The 19239-nt window shown below is 44.1% G+C and overlaps 1 protein-coding gene across 1 annotated transcript in view; it reads left to right on the forward strand.

Annotated features, from left to right (window-relative positions):
• CTNNBL1 (catenin beta like 1) overlaps positions 1 to 19239 on the forward strand; it is a 166729-nt gene that overhangs the window by 98752 nt on the left and 48738 nt on the right. Inside the window, exon 11 of the mRNA XM_005895997.2 lies at positions 1592 to 1773. Coding sequence (XP_005896059.1) covers positions 1592 to 1773 — 182 coding nt within the window. The remainder of the gene's footprint in view (positions 1 to 1591; positions 1774 to 19239) is intronic.

Here is a 19239-nt window from a genome sequence, read left to right on the forward strand (position 1 = left end):
CTGGAAAAGGATTTTACTTTTAAAATCTTTTGTTTGTTGAATTTGCTTAGGCAGGGAAAAAAGAGAGACTTGGCTAAAGCAGCATCCTTTACCTTTAGCATTTCAAACAATTCTGTTATATGTGAAATGGTTTGAATGTATGCGGAATGGTAACTGGAAGGTGCCCTGTTACATGACCGTCATTCATTTCAAGAGGACTTTTTCTGAGTGGCTAAACAGTAAGGATGTTGTATTTCAGTTTCCTAATTTCTCCTCACATGGTTACATGCCCTAGTCATAACCTTTGTAAATTTAAGTTTGTAGAGTGGGATGCTGAAGTCCAGCTTCAGTGAAAACAAATATATTGTTTGTCTAGTTTCCTTTCAGAATTTTATTTTGATGCAGAAAAACCCCTCCCTGCTGAATTTAGAAATCTTATTTACCCTACTCCTGATATTTAAGATTCCATGTCTCACAAATAGGCCTTTTTGATGCCCTGCCATAATCAGAGCTCTTGTTTTCACTTGCACTCTTGTCGTAGTCTCTTAAAGGTGCCTCCTGACCCCAAGCTCTGTCCCTCCAGGCCCTTCATCACACTATTGCCAGATTAAGCTTTCAAAAATCTATTTATGTAGCGCCCTCCTTTTCTTAAACATATCACGGCTTCTTCAGCATCAGTGGCATGGAGCCCAGGTCCCTTGGGCAACACAGCCAGGGCCTGTCGTGACCTGTTCCTGCCCACTTCCCCTCAGTCGTCTCCCCACCCCCATCATTCAAAGCTACTTCCAATCCCTCCAAGTGACACGCTCTTACAGACCTCCTGTACCTTTGCATATGCTGCTTACTGCCACCAATATCATGGCTTTCTCTTCTCTGCCTGGCAAGTAATCATACTTCAGACTCAGTTCAGATGTCACAATTGGATACCCACGTGCAAATGGATGCAGTTGGATCCTTAACTAATACCACATACACAGATTAGTTCAAAAATAAAGATCTAAATGTAAGAACTAAAACTAGTACACTCTTAGAAGAAAACATAGGTTTACATCTTCATGACGTTGGATTTGGCAACGATGACAGTGTTCTATAATTGCCTAAGGTGATGGTAGCACATTTCTGAATATTCTAAGATCCATTGAATTGTACATTTTAAATGGGTGAATTGTATGGTGTGTCAACTATATCTTGATAAAGCTGTTAAAGAGAAAGAAAAAGGAAGAATAGGTGATCCATAATCCTACCACCTTGAAATGACCTGTTAGTATTTTGATCTGTTTCTTTTCAGTGTCTTCTAATGCATATTTTTTACATATTTTTACATGAGGTAATGCTTCATATGGAATTTTGAATATTAGTTTTCATGCTTACCATTCTGATCTTAAGAACTTGTTGATTCTAACACCTACTCTCCTGATTGTTAATAAGTGTGTAATATTGCATGTAGATATACTATAATGTAATAATATTTTGACTGGTGGACCTTTAAATTGTTTTTGCTTTTATTTTTCTTTTTTCCATTGTAATGAATTTTGTAGAAAATACACTTTTTCTTTTTTAAGACTAGACCATGCTCCTGAAACGCCTTATGTAAAGCCTCTTTTGTTCCCAGAGAAAAGAAGATCTCCCGGAGCAGTGCCCTGAAAGTGCTGGACCACGCCATGATCGGGCCCGAGGGCACAGACAACTGCCACAAGTTTGTTGACATTCTTGGCTTACGGACCATCTTCCCCCTTTTTATGAAGTCTCCCAGGAAGATCAAGAAAGTGGGAACCACTGAGAAGGAGCATGAAGGTAGGGTTCGCTGGAGAAGTCAGCCTCACTTAAAGGTGTTAGGAGAAATGGGGGAGATGAGAGCTGCTTTGGCGAAGTGCTGTGCAGCTGAGGAGTCGACTCTCAGGTGGAAGTGTGCTACCTTTTTCTTTTTTATCTGCGTATTTTCTGTGCCTGGAAAAGCAACCCAGTGACCCCTGGTCACAGATGGCCTTTGTCACGCTGCTTCTGGTGGTTCCATTCCCTGCTGGCCTGTTAATAAGCTGGTGCGTGAGGGTTTTGTTTTCTTCACTATAATTTGTAGCGAGGTGTCTCTCTGATGGAAGACCCTTTTGAAAAGAGTAATGAGGTAGCAACACATGTCACCTCCGGAGTAGCGCTTTCATGTATTTCTGTATTAAAGTATGATTCAGCCAACATCAGGAATTGCCGAAATAAACTATTTACAGCCCAGGTGCCCCTTTTTATGTTTCTCCTCCCTGATGGTGCGCACTCCCAGCAAAGTGCCATGAATCGCGGTGCTGGAAGCAGAGTAGTTGCTGCTAGACCAGTCCTGCCCTGCTATTGTCTAGAGGCCTGCTGCTTCCCTCTCCCAATAAATGACGGCAGCGCAATCTGGAGGGCCCCGGATTTATGAGCACTGACGGTTCTGCTGGAGGCTAACAAACACTTGCAGAGGAAATTTACATGGTTGGGTGGTTATTTTAAAGTATGGAGAAAGGGCTACAGGGGCGATGAGGTGGTGGTGTGTGCAAAAGAGGAGGACCTGGGCTGGCTGACTGGCTAATTTAGTCATCTTATCAGAAGTTAACATCTGTCCCATGATTTGATTTTTCTTTTTTATCAGTGATTAGTAGAATAGCATAGATGTCTGCAAAATCTTTTTTATTCCATACCCTCCTAGATAAAAGTTTGAGAGTTCCTGTCTGTCTCTTTTCATCTTGACTTGACTTAGTCTCTACCAACTTGAAATGGCTAAAAGGAAGGTGGTGTGGCATGTCTTCAGTGGTTATCACCAGGGATACCTTCTTTGACGGAATCTCCTCTCCAGACCCAGCAAAAAGTCTGGCAGGGAAGAACTACAGGCTGGAGGTCTGACAACACATAGAAAGTTCAGGTCACCTCAAACCAGGTACTGACTGAAACCCCAGCTGTTGAAACACCAGCTGTGAGCATGTTAACCCCATTGCTGGTCTTTTTTCTTTCCTCAATGGAAATTTATGCATGGGAGAGAGAATGGATGGTCTTGAAGATCTTGGAAATAAAATTTAGGAGACTGTCACCATTCACTGAAATCCTGCCACATTCCTAGCACGGCTGCATTATGTGCTACCTTATTTGGGCCTTACGAGTGCGTGCTCAGTCACTTGATTTGTGTCTGGCTCTTTGTGACCCTATGGACTATAGCCTAGCAGGCTTCTCTGTCCATGGGATTCTCCAGGCAAGAAATACTGGAGTGAGTTGTCATCCCCTCCTCCAGGGGATCTTCCTAATCCAGGGATCAAACCCATGTCTCTTACATCTCCTGCATTGGCAGGCGGGTTCTTCACCACTAGCTCTACCTGGGAAGCCCCATTTGGACCTCACAGCCCATGAAATAGATGGTGGTATCCTTGTTCTTTAGATGAGGAGATCAACTGAGGAAGGAACCAAGCTGTGATTCTACAGCTAAGTAGCTGTGTGACTTTAGACACTTTACTTAACTTCTCTGGACTGCATTTTCCTTCCTGTTCTGTAAGATGCGGAAACTGGAGTAGTGAAATAGAAGCTCTGATATCGGTACCTTAGGTCCTGAGGCGCAGGCCCTGGTTGTCAAGGCTCTGTCCTGTAATCCAGGAAACTCCTCAAGGACTGTGTGTGGCTGACCTGCTGGGTTGTACAGAGAGGCTTGGTGCTTCCTGCACCATGAGCATGCGTGAAGAAAATGAAGGAAAACAAGCCCTTCGCGGGCTCTTGCCTTGTGTGCGTGACGCTGAGAAGACAAGTGACAGATTCAGTGAGCAGCTGTTTTCCTTCTGAAAAATGTGCCCGGTGGCGTGCTGGTAACAGTACATTTGCTTTAGAGTACCCGCATTAGGAATTTGATAACATTGTGTTAGTGAGGGCAATGGCTTGGGAAGACAGCTCCTGGAAGGCATGTTTGGACTATAATGGGCTGGGGAGGATGAGCTCTGCATCCTGAATACACCGGCACCCAAAGAGCAGTGAACCCCGAGGAGGAAACACAGCCCCGGCCCTTCTCCCACCCCGCCTAGCTGCCTCTGCTCCTGGTCGTGAGCAGTAGGGTGAGAAGGCAGGCAGGGCGGAGCATGGGCGCCTTGTGCAAGGTTTCTCTGTCCTGTCTTCTGGGTCCCTGTGCACATGCTCACCCTTCTGAAGCAAGTGGACCAGGTGTGTGTGGTAAGCTGGAGCACAGCAGCCTCCAGCATCAGGAGTGTTTGCGAACATGCCCAGCCCCAGGTTTCGACCATGCTCTTGCCTCCGTCTTAACAATTTTCTCTGACCTGTGCACTTGACTGCCTTTTAGTCATCCTTCAAGTCCTCAGTTTTGATGTCACTTGCTCAGGGAAACATAACATGAGCCCCGGGGCTAGAATAGAACCTCTTCTGAAGTGAACTCTTGAACCCTGGACTTTGACTTCATAGCCCTGAAGATTATGGAACTAATAACGTTGTCAATTCTGGATCCCAGGGCCTAGCCCTGTTTTTGGCATGTGGTGGATGCACAGTGTATGTTCATGGACCGTGTGAATGGATAATTGCTTCCCTAAAAGACTGCTCATTAAAGACAAACATGGATTTGGGGCTCTCCAGAACCTTGCAGGGTTGAGTCAGTACAGTTGACGGTTGTTGATCATGCCCCTGGGGTGAGTGGTTTTTCTCCCAGCTTGTTTGGAAGCAAAACCAAGAGGGTTCCTAGCCTTAAGTTTTTCTTTGTCTCGTGCTTAGATGGAGAAGGAAATGGCAACCCACTCCAGTACTCTTGCCTGGAAGATCCCATGGACGGAGGGGCCTGGTGGGCTACAGTCCATGGCATCGCTAGGAGTCGGACACGACTGAGCGACTTCACTTTCACTTTTCACTTTCATGCATTGGAGAAGGAAAAGGCAACCCATTCCAGTGTTCTTGCCTGGTGAATCCCAGGGACAGAGGAGCCTGGTGGGCTGCCATCTATGAGGTCGCACAGAGTCGAACACGACTGAAGCGACTTAGCAGCAGCAGCAGCAGCAGTGTGTGCTTAGAAATTATGGCAGAACTTCTCTTCTCTACTTTAGAGCTGTTTCTTTCAGAGCCCTGTCATGGATAGAACTTCCCTAGAGGTGAGGCCACCCTATGACAAACTCCTTTTGGTAATCTAGCAACTCCTAATAAAGCACTGTGGGCTGGGAGTCAGCTTGCCTGTCCAGAACCTCTGAACGGCTGCCCTGTAAGCTTCCCTTTCTTGTCAAATTCAGGATTAAGTTCATCCTGGTCCAGTCTCAGCCCCTGTCACTTCTCAAAACTTTCCCAAACTCATACGATAGCAATATAGCCTGGTGTAGTACAGAAGGATCCACTGCTTATCCATGGGGTTAATTTTTAAACTCTCCGAGCCTTGTTGTTAAGTTGTGTTTGACTCTGTGCAACCCCATGGACTGCAGCACTCCGGGTTTCTCTGTCCTTCACTATTTCCCTGAGTTTGCTCACATTCAAGTCCATTGAGTCAGTGATGCTGTCTAATCATCTCATCCTCTGCTGCCGTCTTCTCCTTTTGCCTTCAGTCTTTCCCAGCATCAGGGTCTTTTCCAGTGAATTCTTGCCCCATATGTAAAATGCTAGGTCTACCACTGAGGGTGGTTGTGAGGGTCAGGTGAAGTGACAAATACAAGCGTAGCGTGGACTCTAGAATATGGTGGGCGCTTCAGGAAGTGTAAGTTCTCCACTAAATCTGTCTCCGGTTCTGCCCAACCTGGCCTTAGTCACACATACTCATTCTTCTAGGAGGTCACTGGGAAGCCAGGTAAAGAGACTTGCCCACACCCCAGGTTGGGAGAGTGTGGGTTTTATTGGCCTGCAGTCTAATTGCCACGTGATAGCTTCTAGAGAATAGGCAGACTCATTCTTGACGGGACTGTCAGGAGTCATGATATGCTAAATAGAGGAGTGGCATAAAAACAACCATGTTTTATGTTCCCCAAGCCAACAGAAGGGGTTGAGAGAGGACAGTCTCTAGATTAAGCTGACTCTAGAGAGAGAAGGGAAGAAGCAGAGACCACTCTTATAACCTAGAATTGCTGGGAATGTAGTTCTTCTTTTGTGAGTTGGGATGAAGAGGGAAAAGAATTATTGTAATTGAAACACATTCAGGTTCACATAATAAAACCTTCTGAAATAGATCAGGGGAGGCACTTAGCTTGGGGGACGGGTTGGGAAGAAAAAATTTGCCCTTGGGTACAACAGCATGATTGGCTGCCGCCTTGGTTTTATAGAGAATAGCACAGCATGTATTGTCTCCTTGGAATTAACTGCTTCAGAATATGAGGGAAGAAGAACAGAGCTGGGATCCAGAAATGGCATTTGACCTTTACTTCTTGTCTCTTTTAAAAATTCTTATTAAAATAGGTCCAGTTTTCCATGTATTGCTTCATTAGGTAGGTGAGTTATTGAGTTGATAGCAGTTCTAGTTAATTGCGCTGTTTTAACATGGTCCCCTGGAGGCTATTAGCGGCTTTCAGGGGGGAGCTACCAAGCAGTGTGTAGGTGTGCGGTGTGCATGGTACGTGTATGTGCACCTTTTAGCTCATCAACAATGACAGCAGTTGAGCACAGGTCACTGCTTTAAAGAATACTTTTCTGTCATCTGCAAAGAATTCTAAGTGATTCTGGGGGACTCCTCAAGTCAGGAGGTATGCAGTTGCCTGGTACTTACAGGGTCCTGACAGTGAGGACCTGCAGACCAGAGCTCCCACCACCTACCAGGGTTAGAAGAGGGAAATAGCAAAAGCTTTCCTGCAGTCAGAAAAGAAGGGAGCTTAGCCAACACAGGCAAAAAAAATTTGTATCGTGTCCATGGTGAGCTGTGGTAATGACATGGCATTGTTTAGGGCTGACTTTTAATTTTATAGGGCCTCATACTATGTCCAAAATTTAACAGGCCTATTATGTGACAGGATAATAGGGTTTCCCAGGCTCCATCTCCAGATTCTTTGCTTCAGCCTGTCCCTCACATGCATTGGTGGTGTCGTCCCCAATTCTTTTTCTTGTTTTTCAGTTCCTCACACTCTCCTTGATCTCATCTACTACCTGCAGCTTTAACCTCTATCTGTTTGCCACTGATTTCCAAGTCTTCAGCCTTGTCTCTTTCCCAGGCTGTAATCAACACAGCTAGTTAACCAGAAGACAGCTGCCCCAGGTACTCAAACTCAGCTCATTCAAAACCATACTCATTCCTTCCAAGTCTCTTCTGCTTTTCCTATACTGGTAAATGGCACCACTTCTACTCCACCACCCAAGGCAGAAAGCAACACACCACGCTTAATTCTTAATATTCCCCACATGTACACAACAAGACTTGCGTTGGTGTCTTGGTCCTGTCATTTTACTAGCTTTATGACTTTGGGAATGTTCCTTGACCTCCCTGAGTCTGAATTTCCTCAACTGTAAAATTGGGATAATATTGAAATCTATCTTTTTATGAGGTTGCTATGCGAGGATTAAGTGAAATAATACTGATCAACTGCTTAACACTGTGCCTGCTTCACTAATACTAGTGGCTGGGATGCGGGTAGGTTTCCTCTTTGTGTTCCTCTTCTTTCTACACTGTTGGTAGTTTTTTTTGTTTTGTTTATTTTGACCGCGCCAGGTCTTAATGGTGGCACACGACATCTTTAGTTGCGGCATGTGAGATCTAGTTCCCTGACCAGGGATCAAACCCAGGCCTCCTGCATTGGGAGCTTGGAGTCTTAGCCACTGGACCACCAGAAAACTCCCCTCTCTTGGTAGTTTTAATTAAAAGTACCCTCCAGCTGAAATCCTTTTCCCCCTGAGTCTGCCATTTAAGGAATAGATGTAAACATCCCAGTCTTGATGAGACAAGACCTCCCCCACAGAGGGTATGACTGGGGAGCCCCAGACCCCCACTGCTCCATATCATGTAAACAGAGAATTCAAAGATTCCCCCCACACACACTTTTTTGTGTGTTCCTTAAGCTTGAAAATCCCAGAGTTGATTATAGTGATCAGAACAATGAGCAAGTGAAGAGTAAATGGTATTTAATTTTAAGAGTAGCATTAAGCCATCTACTAACAGGCACTTTTATGTTAAACAAGGATGGAAATGTCTGGCTGTTGTTTTTTTTTTTGCCATCCGAAAACCTTCTAACTGAATAGTTCCTCGATCCATTTCTTTTCTCTCCCTCCAGCTACTTGTCTCATTGCTGACCTCAGATGACAAAACATAAGGATGCTGAAATAAGCAATGTGTTTGGACTTAAGGGGTTCCTCTTCAGGCTTCCTCATCAGGCTTCAGGGAATGATTCTGATTGTTGCACAGCTGGTTTGCTAACTGGTTCCAGTCATATGAAGGAGTAACAACCCACAGGCCTTTCTCAAGTAGAGCACAGCGTAGTAGCTTGCCACTGAGGAAGACAGTAAAGCAGTGGATGTATTTAGTATCCTGGAAACTGCTCCTGCCCTTTTGTGGGAAGAAGGTCATGGCCAGCTCTCATTTTATTGGGCATCTGATCTTCCCGACTCAGGGATTGAACCCAGGTCTCCTGCATTGGCAGGTAGATTCTTTACCTCTGAGCCACCTAGGAAGCCCTTGTACTGATATACCAAGGGTGTTATAGGTGTATATACTTTATGAATTAGGCATTTCTATCATCTTTTTATAGATGAGTCTCAGGGAGTTTGTTAATTACCAAATACCTTTCAACAAGTGAGTGGCAAAGCAGGATTTGAGCCCAGTCTGCTTCTAAAGCTTCTTCTAACACCAGGGTGGCTCCAGTGGTCTTCTGGTTGGTACCCAGAGGCAACAGAGCGAAGGGAAAAGGAGGACTGTCTTTGTGAGACAACCTGGCTTCACATCCCAGCTCTGCCCCCAAACTAGCTGGTGGCCTTAGGGAAGTTATTCTTTCTAGGTCTTCCATTCCTCTTCGGTCAACAAGCCAGATAAAAACCTTCCTCAAATTGCTGTGGGGACAATAATGATCATGAGCGTCCTATATAGTCTCTAGCAAGTAGACATTTACTAAATGGTCAAATAGTTACTGTGTCTCCGCTTCCTTTCAAAAATAGTCATCCTTACCTCTCTGATTTCACATTTATATTTACATGTCGAGTGCAGTCTCCTTGACTTTTGTGGGTTTGAAGCCCAGTTGTGGACCAGGACTCCATATGTGGGGAGGCTGGGTTATAACAAGAGCTACCAAGAGATGAGAAGGCCAGTTTATCGTGATGGCCTGGCAATCAGGGCCCTTAGGTATAATCCTGGTTGTGCTGCTCCTGTCAAAATGTATCACACCTTGAATGAAGTACCAGACCTTTCTATTTCCATCTGATGCTCTGTGGATAAGAGCCCTAAAGGCAGATGAGTGAGGCTTCATTCTTTTATCAAACAAGCCACTAGCTCTTCTTTGCGCCAGGCTTGGTGCTGTAGATGGAAGGTGAATAAGCTCACAGTCCAGTTAGGGAGACATGGAAACATGTGTTTATAGTACAAGGGAAAATGATAGAAGAGAGCACAGATCAGGGGCTCCTAGGCAGTGGAAGAACAGATGAAGGTTAGAAACAGCTCTACCTTAGCAGTGTGGCTCTTGAGCCAAACCTTAGATCTGAGTTAGCCAGGTGAAGGAATGTTAAATGAAAAAAAGCACCATATATAAAATAAAAGATGGGAGGCACAGGCTATAGTGAGCCTTAAACCTCACCCCCCCTCAGAATCACATGGAAACTTGTTTAAAATGTAGCCTTCTGGGACATGTTTCAGAGTTTCTGATTCCAACAGTCTACATTATATTGGTGGATCTGTACTTTGTTAAGCTTACCACAAGTACCCTCTGAGACCAGTCTGGCACCAGCCCTTGGTAAGAAGAGCATGGAGCAGAAGATTAGACTAGTTAAACAGAAGCCAGACCTTGGAGGACTCTGCAGAGCTGTTGTGAGGACTGACTGAGTTAATACATGTACAGTGCTTAAGACAGTACTTGGCACATGGTAAGCATTCATTAATATTGATAGTTATTGCTGTTCTTATATTATGATAAAAAAAAGCCTCCTCCAAATTTTTATATGTCATAGGTATAGTACTAATTTTAATTATTTTGACTATTTCAGCTAATTTAGCATAAACTCAATTTTGATATTGAGGGCCTGGGTGGAAAGAATGAAGGAGAAACATTTATCACTATTTTTCTTCTGCGTTTTCATTTTGCCAGGGAGAAACTTAGTTCTTCAGTGGCAGCATTAGCTGAATTCTTATTTTAGATATAGAATTTTCCACTGGTACATTTATTATTTTGTCAATACGACTCTGTTAGTTTTCATTTATTATCTTGATTAAATTTTATAGAAATAGTTTAGTATGCAGCATATCTCCTTTATAGAAGTAAAACCAATACCAGGAATGTGGAAACAGCAGTCAAGAAACAGCCAAACCTTTATAGGTTATTTCTTTAGCGTTGGGTGGTGCCAAAATGAGGAATAACTTAGGAGCTAGACAGTAATTAAGTGGTTTGTTAAACCTGGCTTATAATAACCTGGTTTATTAAAATTCAACACATAATCTTTTCTGTGTTGTTCAGTTGCTAAGTCGTGTATGACTGTCTGCAACCCCATGGACTGTAGCACGCCAGGCTGCTCTGTCCTCCACTTTCTCCCGGAGATTGCTCAAATTCATATCCATTGGAAGAAAAGATATAACAAACCTAGATAGTGTATTAAAAAGCGGAGACATCACTTTGCCACCAAAGGTCTGTATAGTCATAGCTATAATTTTTACAGTAGTCATGTACAGATGTGAAATTTGGACCATAAAGAAGGCTGAGCACCAAAGAATTGATGCTTTCGAGCTGTGGTGCTGGAGAAGACTCTTGAGAGTCCCTTGGACAGCAAGGAGATCAAATCAGTCAATCCTAAAGGAAATCAACCCTGAATATTCAGTGGAAGGACTGATGCTGAAGTTAAAGTTCCAGTACTTTGGCCACCTGATGCAAAGAGCCAACTCATTGGAAAAGACCCCAATACTGGGAAAGACTGAGGGTAGGAGGAGAAGCGGGCAACAGAGGATGAGATGGTTGGGTGGCATCACTGACTCCATGGACATGAGTTTGAGCAAACTCCGGGACGTAGTGAAGGACAGGGAAGCCTGGAGTGCTGCAGTCCATGGGGTCACAAAACATCAGACATGACTGAGTGACTGAACAACAACAGTGTGTCCATTGAAAGGTGATGCTCTCTAACCATTTCATCTTCTGCTGCCCTCTTCTTTTGCCTTCAATCTTTCCCAGCATCAGAGAGGGTCTCTTCCAATGAGTTTGCTCTTCACATCTTTACCATGATATGCTTCTTAATCTTACTATTTGGGGGCTTTTTTTGTTGAGTGCTCTGATAGGCAAAAGCCTATCAGGTAAAAACAATTCATTGTATCGTTTTACCTAATCTCACAAGAGCCCTGTGAGCCATGTATTATTACCTACATTTTACAAGTGAGAACACTGAGGCATAAGGAAGTTGTCATTTTCCAAAGACACAGCTAGTACATGGCCTTACTAGGATTTTAAGCTAAGATTTTTCCATGGTTTCTGAAAATTGAATCCTATGCAGTGCTCTTCTAATTCTTCTTTTAATCATAAATCAGAACTTACCCAGTAGTAGTGGGCCTGATTTAAACTGCTCTGTGGTATCTTTGCCTATTTGATTTCTTCTCAGTCATCAGTAGTCCTGCATCCAGTACTGCATAAACTCTGTCAATTCCAAACATTTCGTCCTGCCACACTTTGTTCACCTCTTCTTGGCTTCCAGTTTTCGGGGGTATTTGTCCCCTGATAGTGTCTTCTCTTCAGGCCTCTCAGGCCTGAAGCTCAGCACCGCTTCAGCCTTCAGTTTCTGTTCCTACACATTGCAATCTGCTTCCTTTGCAGTTGTCTGCCCTTGAACCCTTCACTCAGCACTCTGGCCTGTTTTCTCCCTCTGTTGACTCCTGGAGAAAGAGACATGAATGTGTAGTTTTCAGCCCTCACCGATGGTGAGTAAGGCTTGAAGAGCTTTAACAGAATACACATGCCTGGGCCCCACCCCCAGGAATTCTAAGGATCAAAACTCCAAACCTCTGAAATTTTTAGAAGCTCCAGAGCCTGTTGCTCAGTTAGTGCTGAGACTCACTGGCTAAAATGTTCAGAGCATAAGCCTTGGTGAGCATATTTTGACTTTCTCTTTGGGCCAAGAGAAGATCCTTGACATGGTGGATCTTAGGGGAAGGCTTGTTAGATATATCTTAATACTTTTTCTGAGTATGAATAATTAACCTAGTGTAGAAAGGTCAAGCATTGTGGAAAAGAAAGGAGGGAAAGTAAAAATCTGCTCCCAATTTCACCACCCAGAGTTAATCACTAGAAGTATCGTGGACACTCTCCATTCAAACTTCTGCATTAGGGATGGGGCTTGAATATATGTGAATATAATTTTGTATAATTGGAAGCATGGTGTATATGCTATTTTGTAACCTGTTTTTACTCAGTGTGTCTTGGGCATACTTGACAGGGGTGTCTTTTAATACAATTAGGAAACTGGACTGTATATTTTTAGAAGGCAGGATAGATTTCAGGTGAAATGATTAGGCTATAGAGGTGATAGCGTTTTGGAAGGGGTGAGCTGGGCTTGGATGGTGAGGCTGGCTCTTCCAAGTTGTGAATGTGCTGGGACTTCAGTATGGCACGGAAAGGAGGGGCGGACTAAAGGCTAATGCATCTCAGTTCACTTGGTTCTCAGAGAAGTGAAGATGCCTTTCAAATGTTTTTTTAAACATATGAGTATTTTAAGGTGTTATACATGTTGGCATCTAACAGCGGATATAGTGTAGAAGGAGATAAACTGAAAATAGACCCGTATACATTTCACTGCTCATAAAGAATACACATGTGAAATGTTTGTTAGTGTCCACCTTCCTGGATTCTTGTGATATTGGATGTGATTTTTATACACAGCAGCTTGCAGGTTGCTGGGGAAATGGCTCTGTGTATTTAATCATGTTGCAGCCTTACTTGTTTGTTTTCTTTATGGTAAGAAAATGTCTTTGGCTTCTTTTATAGTCAGATTGCTTTTGCTTGTGGGTGTCCAGATGCTGATGAGCTGTAATTAGCATAAGAAGGAGGTTGAAAAGATGTTGAATATTCTTTTCTGGTAGCCAAACAAAGGATCCCCAAACACAAATTATTCTCAGGTATCAGGTTATAGAGAAGCAGATCTTTTCTCTTTAAGATGTGGGTTTATTAAAGGATCTCTGTGTTGAGCTGGGGAGGTCAGCCTGGGGTTGGGGCTGGACAGACAGCCTTGCAGTGAACCATCATGGGGTAATTTTCTGAGGCTAAGCACCTCTGTCTGCATAGCCTATTACAAAGGAACCCTGGGCTGGGTTCACAAGGTCTAGATGGGTGTTTATACCACAGCTCTGTGACTTTGGCAAGTCATTTACGCTCTGAACCTCAGTTTCCCCACCTTTAAAGAGGGAGATTACACTATTTCACAGTGTGTGAGAACTGGATAAGATAAGGCGTGGGGAAGTGCTTCGTATACTGGAAGATTTTGCCCCTGTACAATATGGCCATGGTGGTATATATTACAATCAGTGTTTCTCCCTTGTCTCTTCTACATCCCTTACATTTTCTTCCCCCTTGTAACATTTTTCTCCCTTGTCTCTGGCTCCAAAATAGAAAGAAAATGATGGTTAATTTATTCCATATTTGCTGCAGGGTTACCATAAAATAAATTAAGCGTATCATTTTGATAATCACTAAAAATATGCCTACAACTTTCTTAAATGTATTGATTACTAATAAATCATGTCTCTGTTAAGCATGCCTGCTGGCTGGCGAACTTGTGGAATAACAATGTTTGCTTGCCTCGTTAGCAGGCTGATTCTCCTGATGATGTACCAGCCAGTCTGAGGTTACCATGGACAATGATGGCTGCCATGGTGCCTCACATTTATTAAGTGTTTGCTGTGTTCAGTTTATCCATGATGTCATTATCCCTGCCATCAGCTCCATGTGGCGTATCATTAGCCTGCTTTATTGCTGAGGAAACAGCCCCCAAGAAGTAAAGTACTTTCTCAAATCATGCACAGTTTAAACGAACGTCTGCGGAGAAGGCAATGGCACCCCACTCCAGTACTCTTGCCTGGAAAATCCCATGGATGGAGGACCCTGGTAGGCTGCAGTCCATGGGGTCGCTAAGAGTCAGACGTGACTGAGCGACTTCACTTTCACTTTTCACTTTCATGCACTGGAGAAGGAAATGGCAACCCACTCCAGTGTTCTTGCCTGGAGATTCCCAGGGACGGGGGAGCCTGGTGGGCTGCCGTCTATGGGGTCGCACAGAGTCAGACACGACTGAAGCGACTTAGCAGCAGAACCCAAAGCCCATGTTTGTGATCCTGTGCTTTAAGTCTCTCAAGGAGACATCTGAAAGCCAGAGTTAAGTGACTTTTAATCATCAAAGCAACCTTTAGTTATTTCTAGAAATAAATAGGAAAATTTATAATATTGGCATGGCAGGGCAAGGCAGAAAAGTTCTATTACTAAGTTTTTTTGTATTAAGTAGAAGGTGAGTGGTGGGAGGGGGAGCATTTCTGCATTGTGGGATGTGAAAATTTTTTTATAATGTCAACCTAAATTTTTGAAACGATGAATCTTGTTATCCTAAGGTTTTTTCTATATATTTTCTAGTAAGTTAGACGTGTTTTTCTAAGTCGTAAGCTTGGCATAGATCTTAATAGCAGTGTATGGGGAAAGCTTATAGAACATGCAGGCGTGAGTTCAAATCCCAGCTTATACCAGTTGTGTAACTAAACTAGGTGCTTTGAGGCTCAGTTTCCAAGGCAGAGGTGGGGTGGTTTCCTCATACCACCAAGGAGTTCGGGAACACCAGAAGGCCGTCCTAGAATTCACCGGAGTTCTGACTCCGTAGACCTGGAGACAACAGATTTCCACAGGTTGAGGGCTTTGTCTCACAAGACCACCCCGTTCCCTTCTGACACCACTCTAAAGTCCAGGTTGTTACCCGTGCTTCGGACCAACTAGTTATAAATCAGAAGTTTCCAAGACCTATTCCTTGGGTTCAATCAATTTGCTGGAGCAGCTCACAGAGCTCAGTGAAACGTCTTACTTACCTGAAATCGGGTTCCCAGGTGGTGCTGGTGGTGAAGAACCTGTCTGCCATGCAGGCCTGATCCCTGGGTCAGGAAGATCCCCTAGAGGAGGGCATGGCGACCCACTCCAGTATTCTTAGGAGAATCCCATGGACAGAGGAGCCTGGCAGGCTACAGTCCATAGGGTCCACAGAGTCAGACATGACTGAGTGACTTAGCACACACTCACACTGGTATATTATAAAAAGATGTAACTCAGGAACAGCCGAACATAAGGTGTGAAGGAAAAGTGTGGGGAGAGGGCACATAGCTTCCATGCCGTCTCCGGGCACGCCACTCTCTCGGCACTTGGAAAGCTCTCCAAACCCATCCTTTGGGGTTTTATGGAGCCATTATTACCAAAGTGTGATTGATTACATCATTGGCTGTTTGTGACTGATTAAATCTATAGCCCCTCTCCCCTCGCAGGTCTGTTGTTGGGACTGAAAGTTGAAACCCTCTCATCGCTCTAATATCTTGGTTGGTTCTGTTAGCAACATAATATTAACATAACAAGAGACACCATTATGACTTTCATCACTTAGGAAATTCCAAGGGTTTTAGGAGTTCTTTGCCAGAAACTGGGACAAAGACCAAATATAATAATTCTTATTATAAATCACAATATCACAGTAACCTTAGGCACATTAATTAACTTCACTGATCCCAGATATACTGCATCTACAACAGTGCTTCTCAGTGTTTATATTGCAGACAGATGACCTGGGGATCTTTTAAAAACACTGTCTGCTTCGGTAGGTGCGGGTGAGGCCTGACATTGGGTATTTATAACCAGCTCCCAGGTGGCGCTGCTGCTCGTGGCCCTCTGACCACACTTCAAGGAGCAGGAGTCTATAATACTGATGAAAGTGAAAAGCGATGTCGCTCAGTCATGTCCGACTCTTTGTGACCCATGGACTGTAGCCTGCCAGGCTTCTCCATGCAAGGGATTTTCCTGGCAAGACCACTGGAGTGGGTTGCCATTTCCTTCTCCAGGGGATCTTCCTGACCCAGGGATCGACCCTGGGTCTCCCACATCGCAGGCAGACTCTACCATCTGAGCCACCAGGGAAACCCTAATATCAGAAATGTATTCTCTCACAGTTCCAAAAGTGAAAGCGAAAGTCACTCAGTCAAGTCCAACTCTTTGCAACCCCATTGACTATACAGTCCATGGAATTCTCCAGGCCAGAATACTGGAGTGGGTAGCTGTTCCCTTCTCCAGGGGATTTTCCCAACCCAGGGATCAAACACAGGTCTCCAACATTGCGGAAGGATTCTTTACCATCTGAGCCACCAAGGAAGCCCTATAACACCGATAGGGACAGAGTAAAGGGGCAAAGTAGGTGATTGATTAGTTAATCACACTAGGGGATTGTAAGTAGAGAGGGAAGTATGGAAGACCCCTGTAATGATCCACTCAAGAAAGCAGGTTTGCTTAACCACAAAATCAAGCAGGCTTGCTTCACAACAAAGTCACACAGCAGAAACACAGACACGCTCCAAAACACTAGAACAATGGGGACATGAGACCGACGTCCTGCCCAGCGAGCTCACTAAGGTGTCTGCCTCTCGGATTCATTGTGGCTTATAGTAGGTGCTTAACAAATGTTAGCCCTTTTGCCTTTTCCTTCCAACATGGCCTTTGTTTAAGATGTACTTCTGGAAACATGTATTCCCAGCCTGTCTTATCTCTGTCAAAAGTTCCAGGCTACAGAAGACATGTCACAAGTAATAAGCTCAGGATTAAGCTTTGAAATGAGCTTAATCACATGTGAATATAGCTTGGTGACTTAGGAGGTCATCTTGAGGTGTTTGCCCAGAGCTAGGAGTCACTTAGGAACTCTGTGCAAACCTTTGTAAGGTGGCCCAAAGGAATCCTCCCCTGACCTCTTCCGCGAATTCATTCGCTCTACAGTTCTGTAGCCAGTATTTGTTGAATACCTGATAGTATCAGACAGGGTGTCAGATCCTGGGAACATGTGTGCCCTGGCGGCAGCTCAGCTTCCAGGCGACATGCACATGATGATTACAGTATAATACTGTGAAGATTATAAAGGAGGTGGGTACAGGTTGCAGATGGAGGCATTGAAGGAAGAAACAGGCTTCCAGTCCACTTGGAAATCTTCCTTGAGGGGACTAGAAAGATTGAAGTGAGTAGGAATGTCCAAAATGAACAAGAAAGAGAAGAACTCTTAGCCAGAGAGAACGGCATATAGAATGGCAACTGAGAATTTGATGGAACTCTGGAAAAGGCAAGAATTACAGCGTTGTGGTTAGAGACTAAGCTTAGTGAGCCAGACTGCTGACTGTATTTGTCAAGGCCAGTAGGGATAACCAAGACAGCTGGACCAGGGCAGCCTTCTCCTACAGCAGCCCAGCAGACACTCCCAGCTACAGTATCATATCTATCATACGTGCCTAAAATCTTCAAAATCTGAGAATGGAAGGAGCTTCAGCCTCTTCCTTGGCCATCATCTATAAATCTACTAAATTCATTTGATTTTTTTTTAAGTCCTTTTGTACATTCTTCTCTGATAATCCCAATTTTGGTCTCCATAGGCAAACTTCTCTGATCTCTACTTTGGAGTTCTTTCGATGACATCAGTTATAATCATAAATTATCTCTTGAATTTAATCTTCTTGTCATTCCTATCATCCCTACTAACCCTCATTCCTTTTAGTTCCTTTCTCAAATGGTTGCACCATTTTTCTTCCCTGACTCACTACTGGAATTCTCGCCTCTCTCCAGTCCCTTTTCTTCCCGAATCTTGAAACACACAGATAAACTGCCTCAAGTTCCTTTAAAATATGATCATGTGACTCTGCTGCTCAGTCTTTTAAGAGCTTCTTAATACAAGTCAAGGGAGGCATCTAGACTCCGTAGTATGATGTAGAAGACCTGGCCATTTGGCCTTCTCTTGCTGTCCCCCTCTTGAAATTACCTGCCCTTAGCCTGAGCTAGTGCGGTCTCTCTGTGTCTCAGGTGGCGCTAAGTGGTAAAGAACCTGCCTGCCAGCACAGGAGACAGAGGAGATGTGGGATTGAACCCTGGATGGGGAAGATCCCCTGGAGGAGGGCATGGCAACCCACTCCAGTATTCTTGCCTGGAGAATCCCATGGACAGAGGAGGCTGGCAGGCTGCAGTCCATAGAGAGTTGGACATGACTGAAGCAACATGGCATGCACATGTGTTGACACCTCTTGCTTTGTTTAACTGAGACACTTCTTTACTCCCGTCTCTGTGAGACTGACTAGTTTTTCTCTGGACTTTCCTCCCATCTTGCTTCCTTCTTGAATCCCTTCCTGGCTTTTCCACTTCTGTTTTTAGAGTGGTCCCTTTCTTATGCTTCTTCAGGCTTCTCTAGTAGTTCAGACAGTAAAGAATACGCCTGCAATGCTGGAGACCTTGGTTTGATCCCTGGGTTGGGAAGATCCCCTGGAGAAGGCTGGAGAATTCCATGGACTGTATAGTCCAAGGGGTCGCAAAGAGTTGGACACGACTGAGCGACTTTCACTTTCACTTCACTTTTCACTTCTTTCTTATGCTCCCAAATAGCATCCCTTGTGTGTGGAGGTTGTTGGCTGGCTTGTTTCCACTCAGCTGTGAGCTCTGCCAGGTCAAGGAGTGTGTCTTATGCTTTGTGTGTGTGTGTGTTGGCAGGTGGTGGGGGGAGCAGGTCCCTTTTTTTTTTTCCTGAAATATTTTAAGGCAACCCTAGATATCATGTAATTTTACCTCGGATGTGGAATGTTTAATTTACAAAATAATTTATATGAATGAGAGCCTTGGATTTAGGCATTTTTCAAGCTAGAATATATATACATATATATATATATATGTATATATATAAATATTTGTTGATAGTTCAGCCTCATAACCATTAGAAGGCAGAAGTAGCTAATATCCAGGTTTTTCAACCTTGGCACTCTTACCACTTGGGACCAGATAACTCTGTTGCCCGGGAGTGGAGGGGAGGTGTCCTTCCAGCACTGTACGTTGTTTAGCAGCATCCCTGGCTTCTTCCCATTAAATGCCAGTAGGACCTTCCCCCCCGCCCCAGTCTTTTGTTGTTATTTAGTCTCTCAGTTGTTTCCGACTC

The sequence above is a fragment of the Bos mutus genome, chromosome 13, assembly GCF_027580195.1.
Source record: "Bos mutus isolate GX-2022 chromosome 13, NWIPB_WYAK_1.1, whole genome shotgun sequence".
NCBI classification, from domain to species: domain Eukaryota; kingdom Metazoa; phylum Chordata; class Mammalia; order Artiodactyla; family Bovidae; genus Bos; species Bos mutus.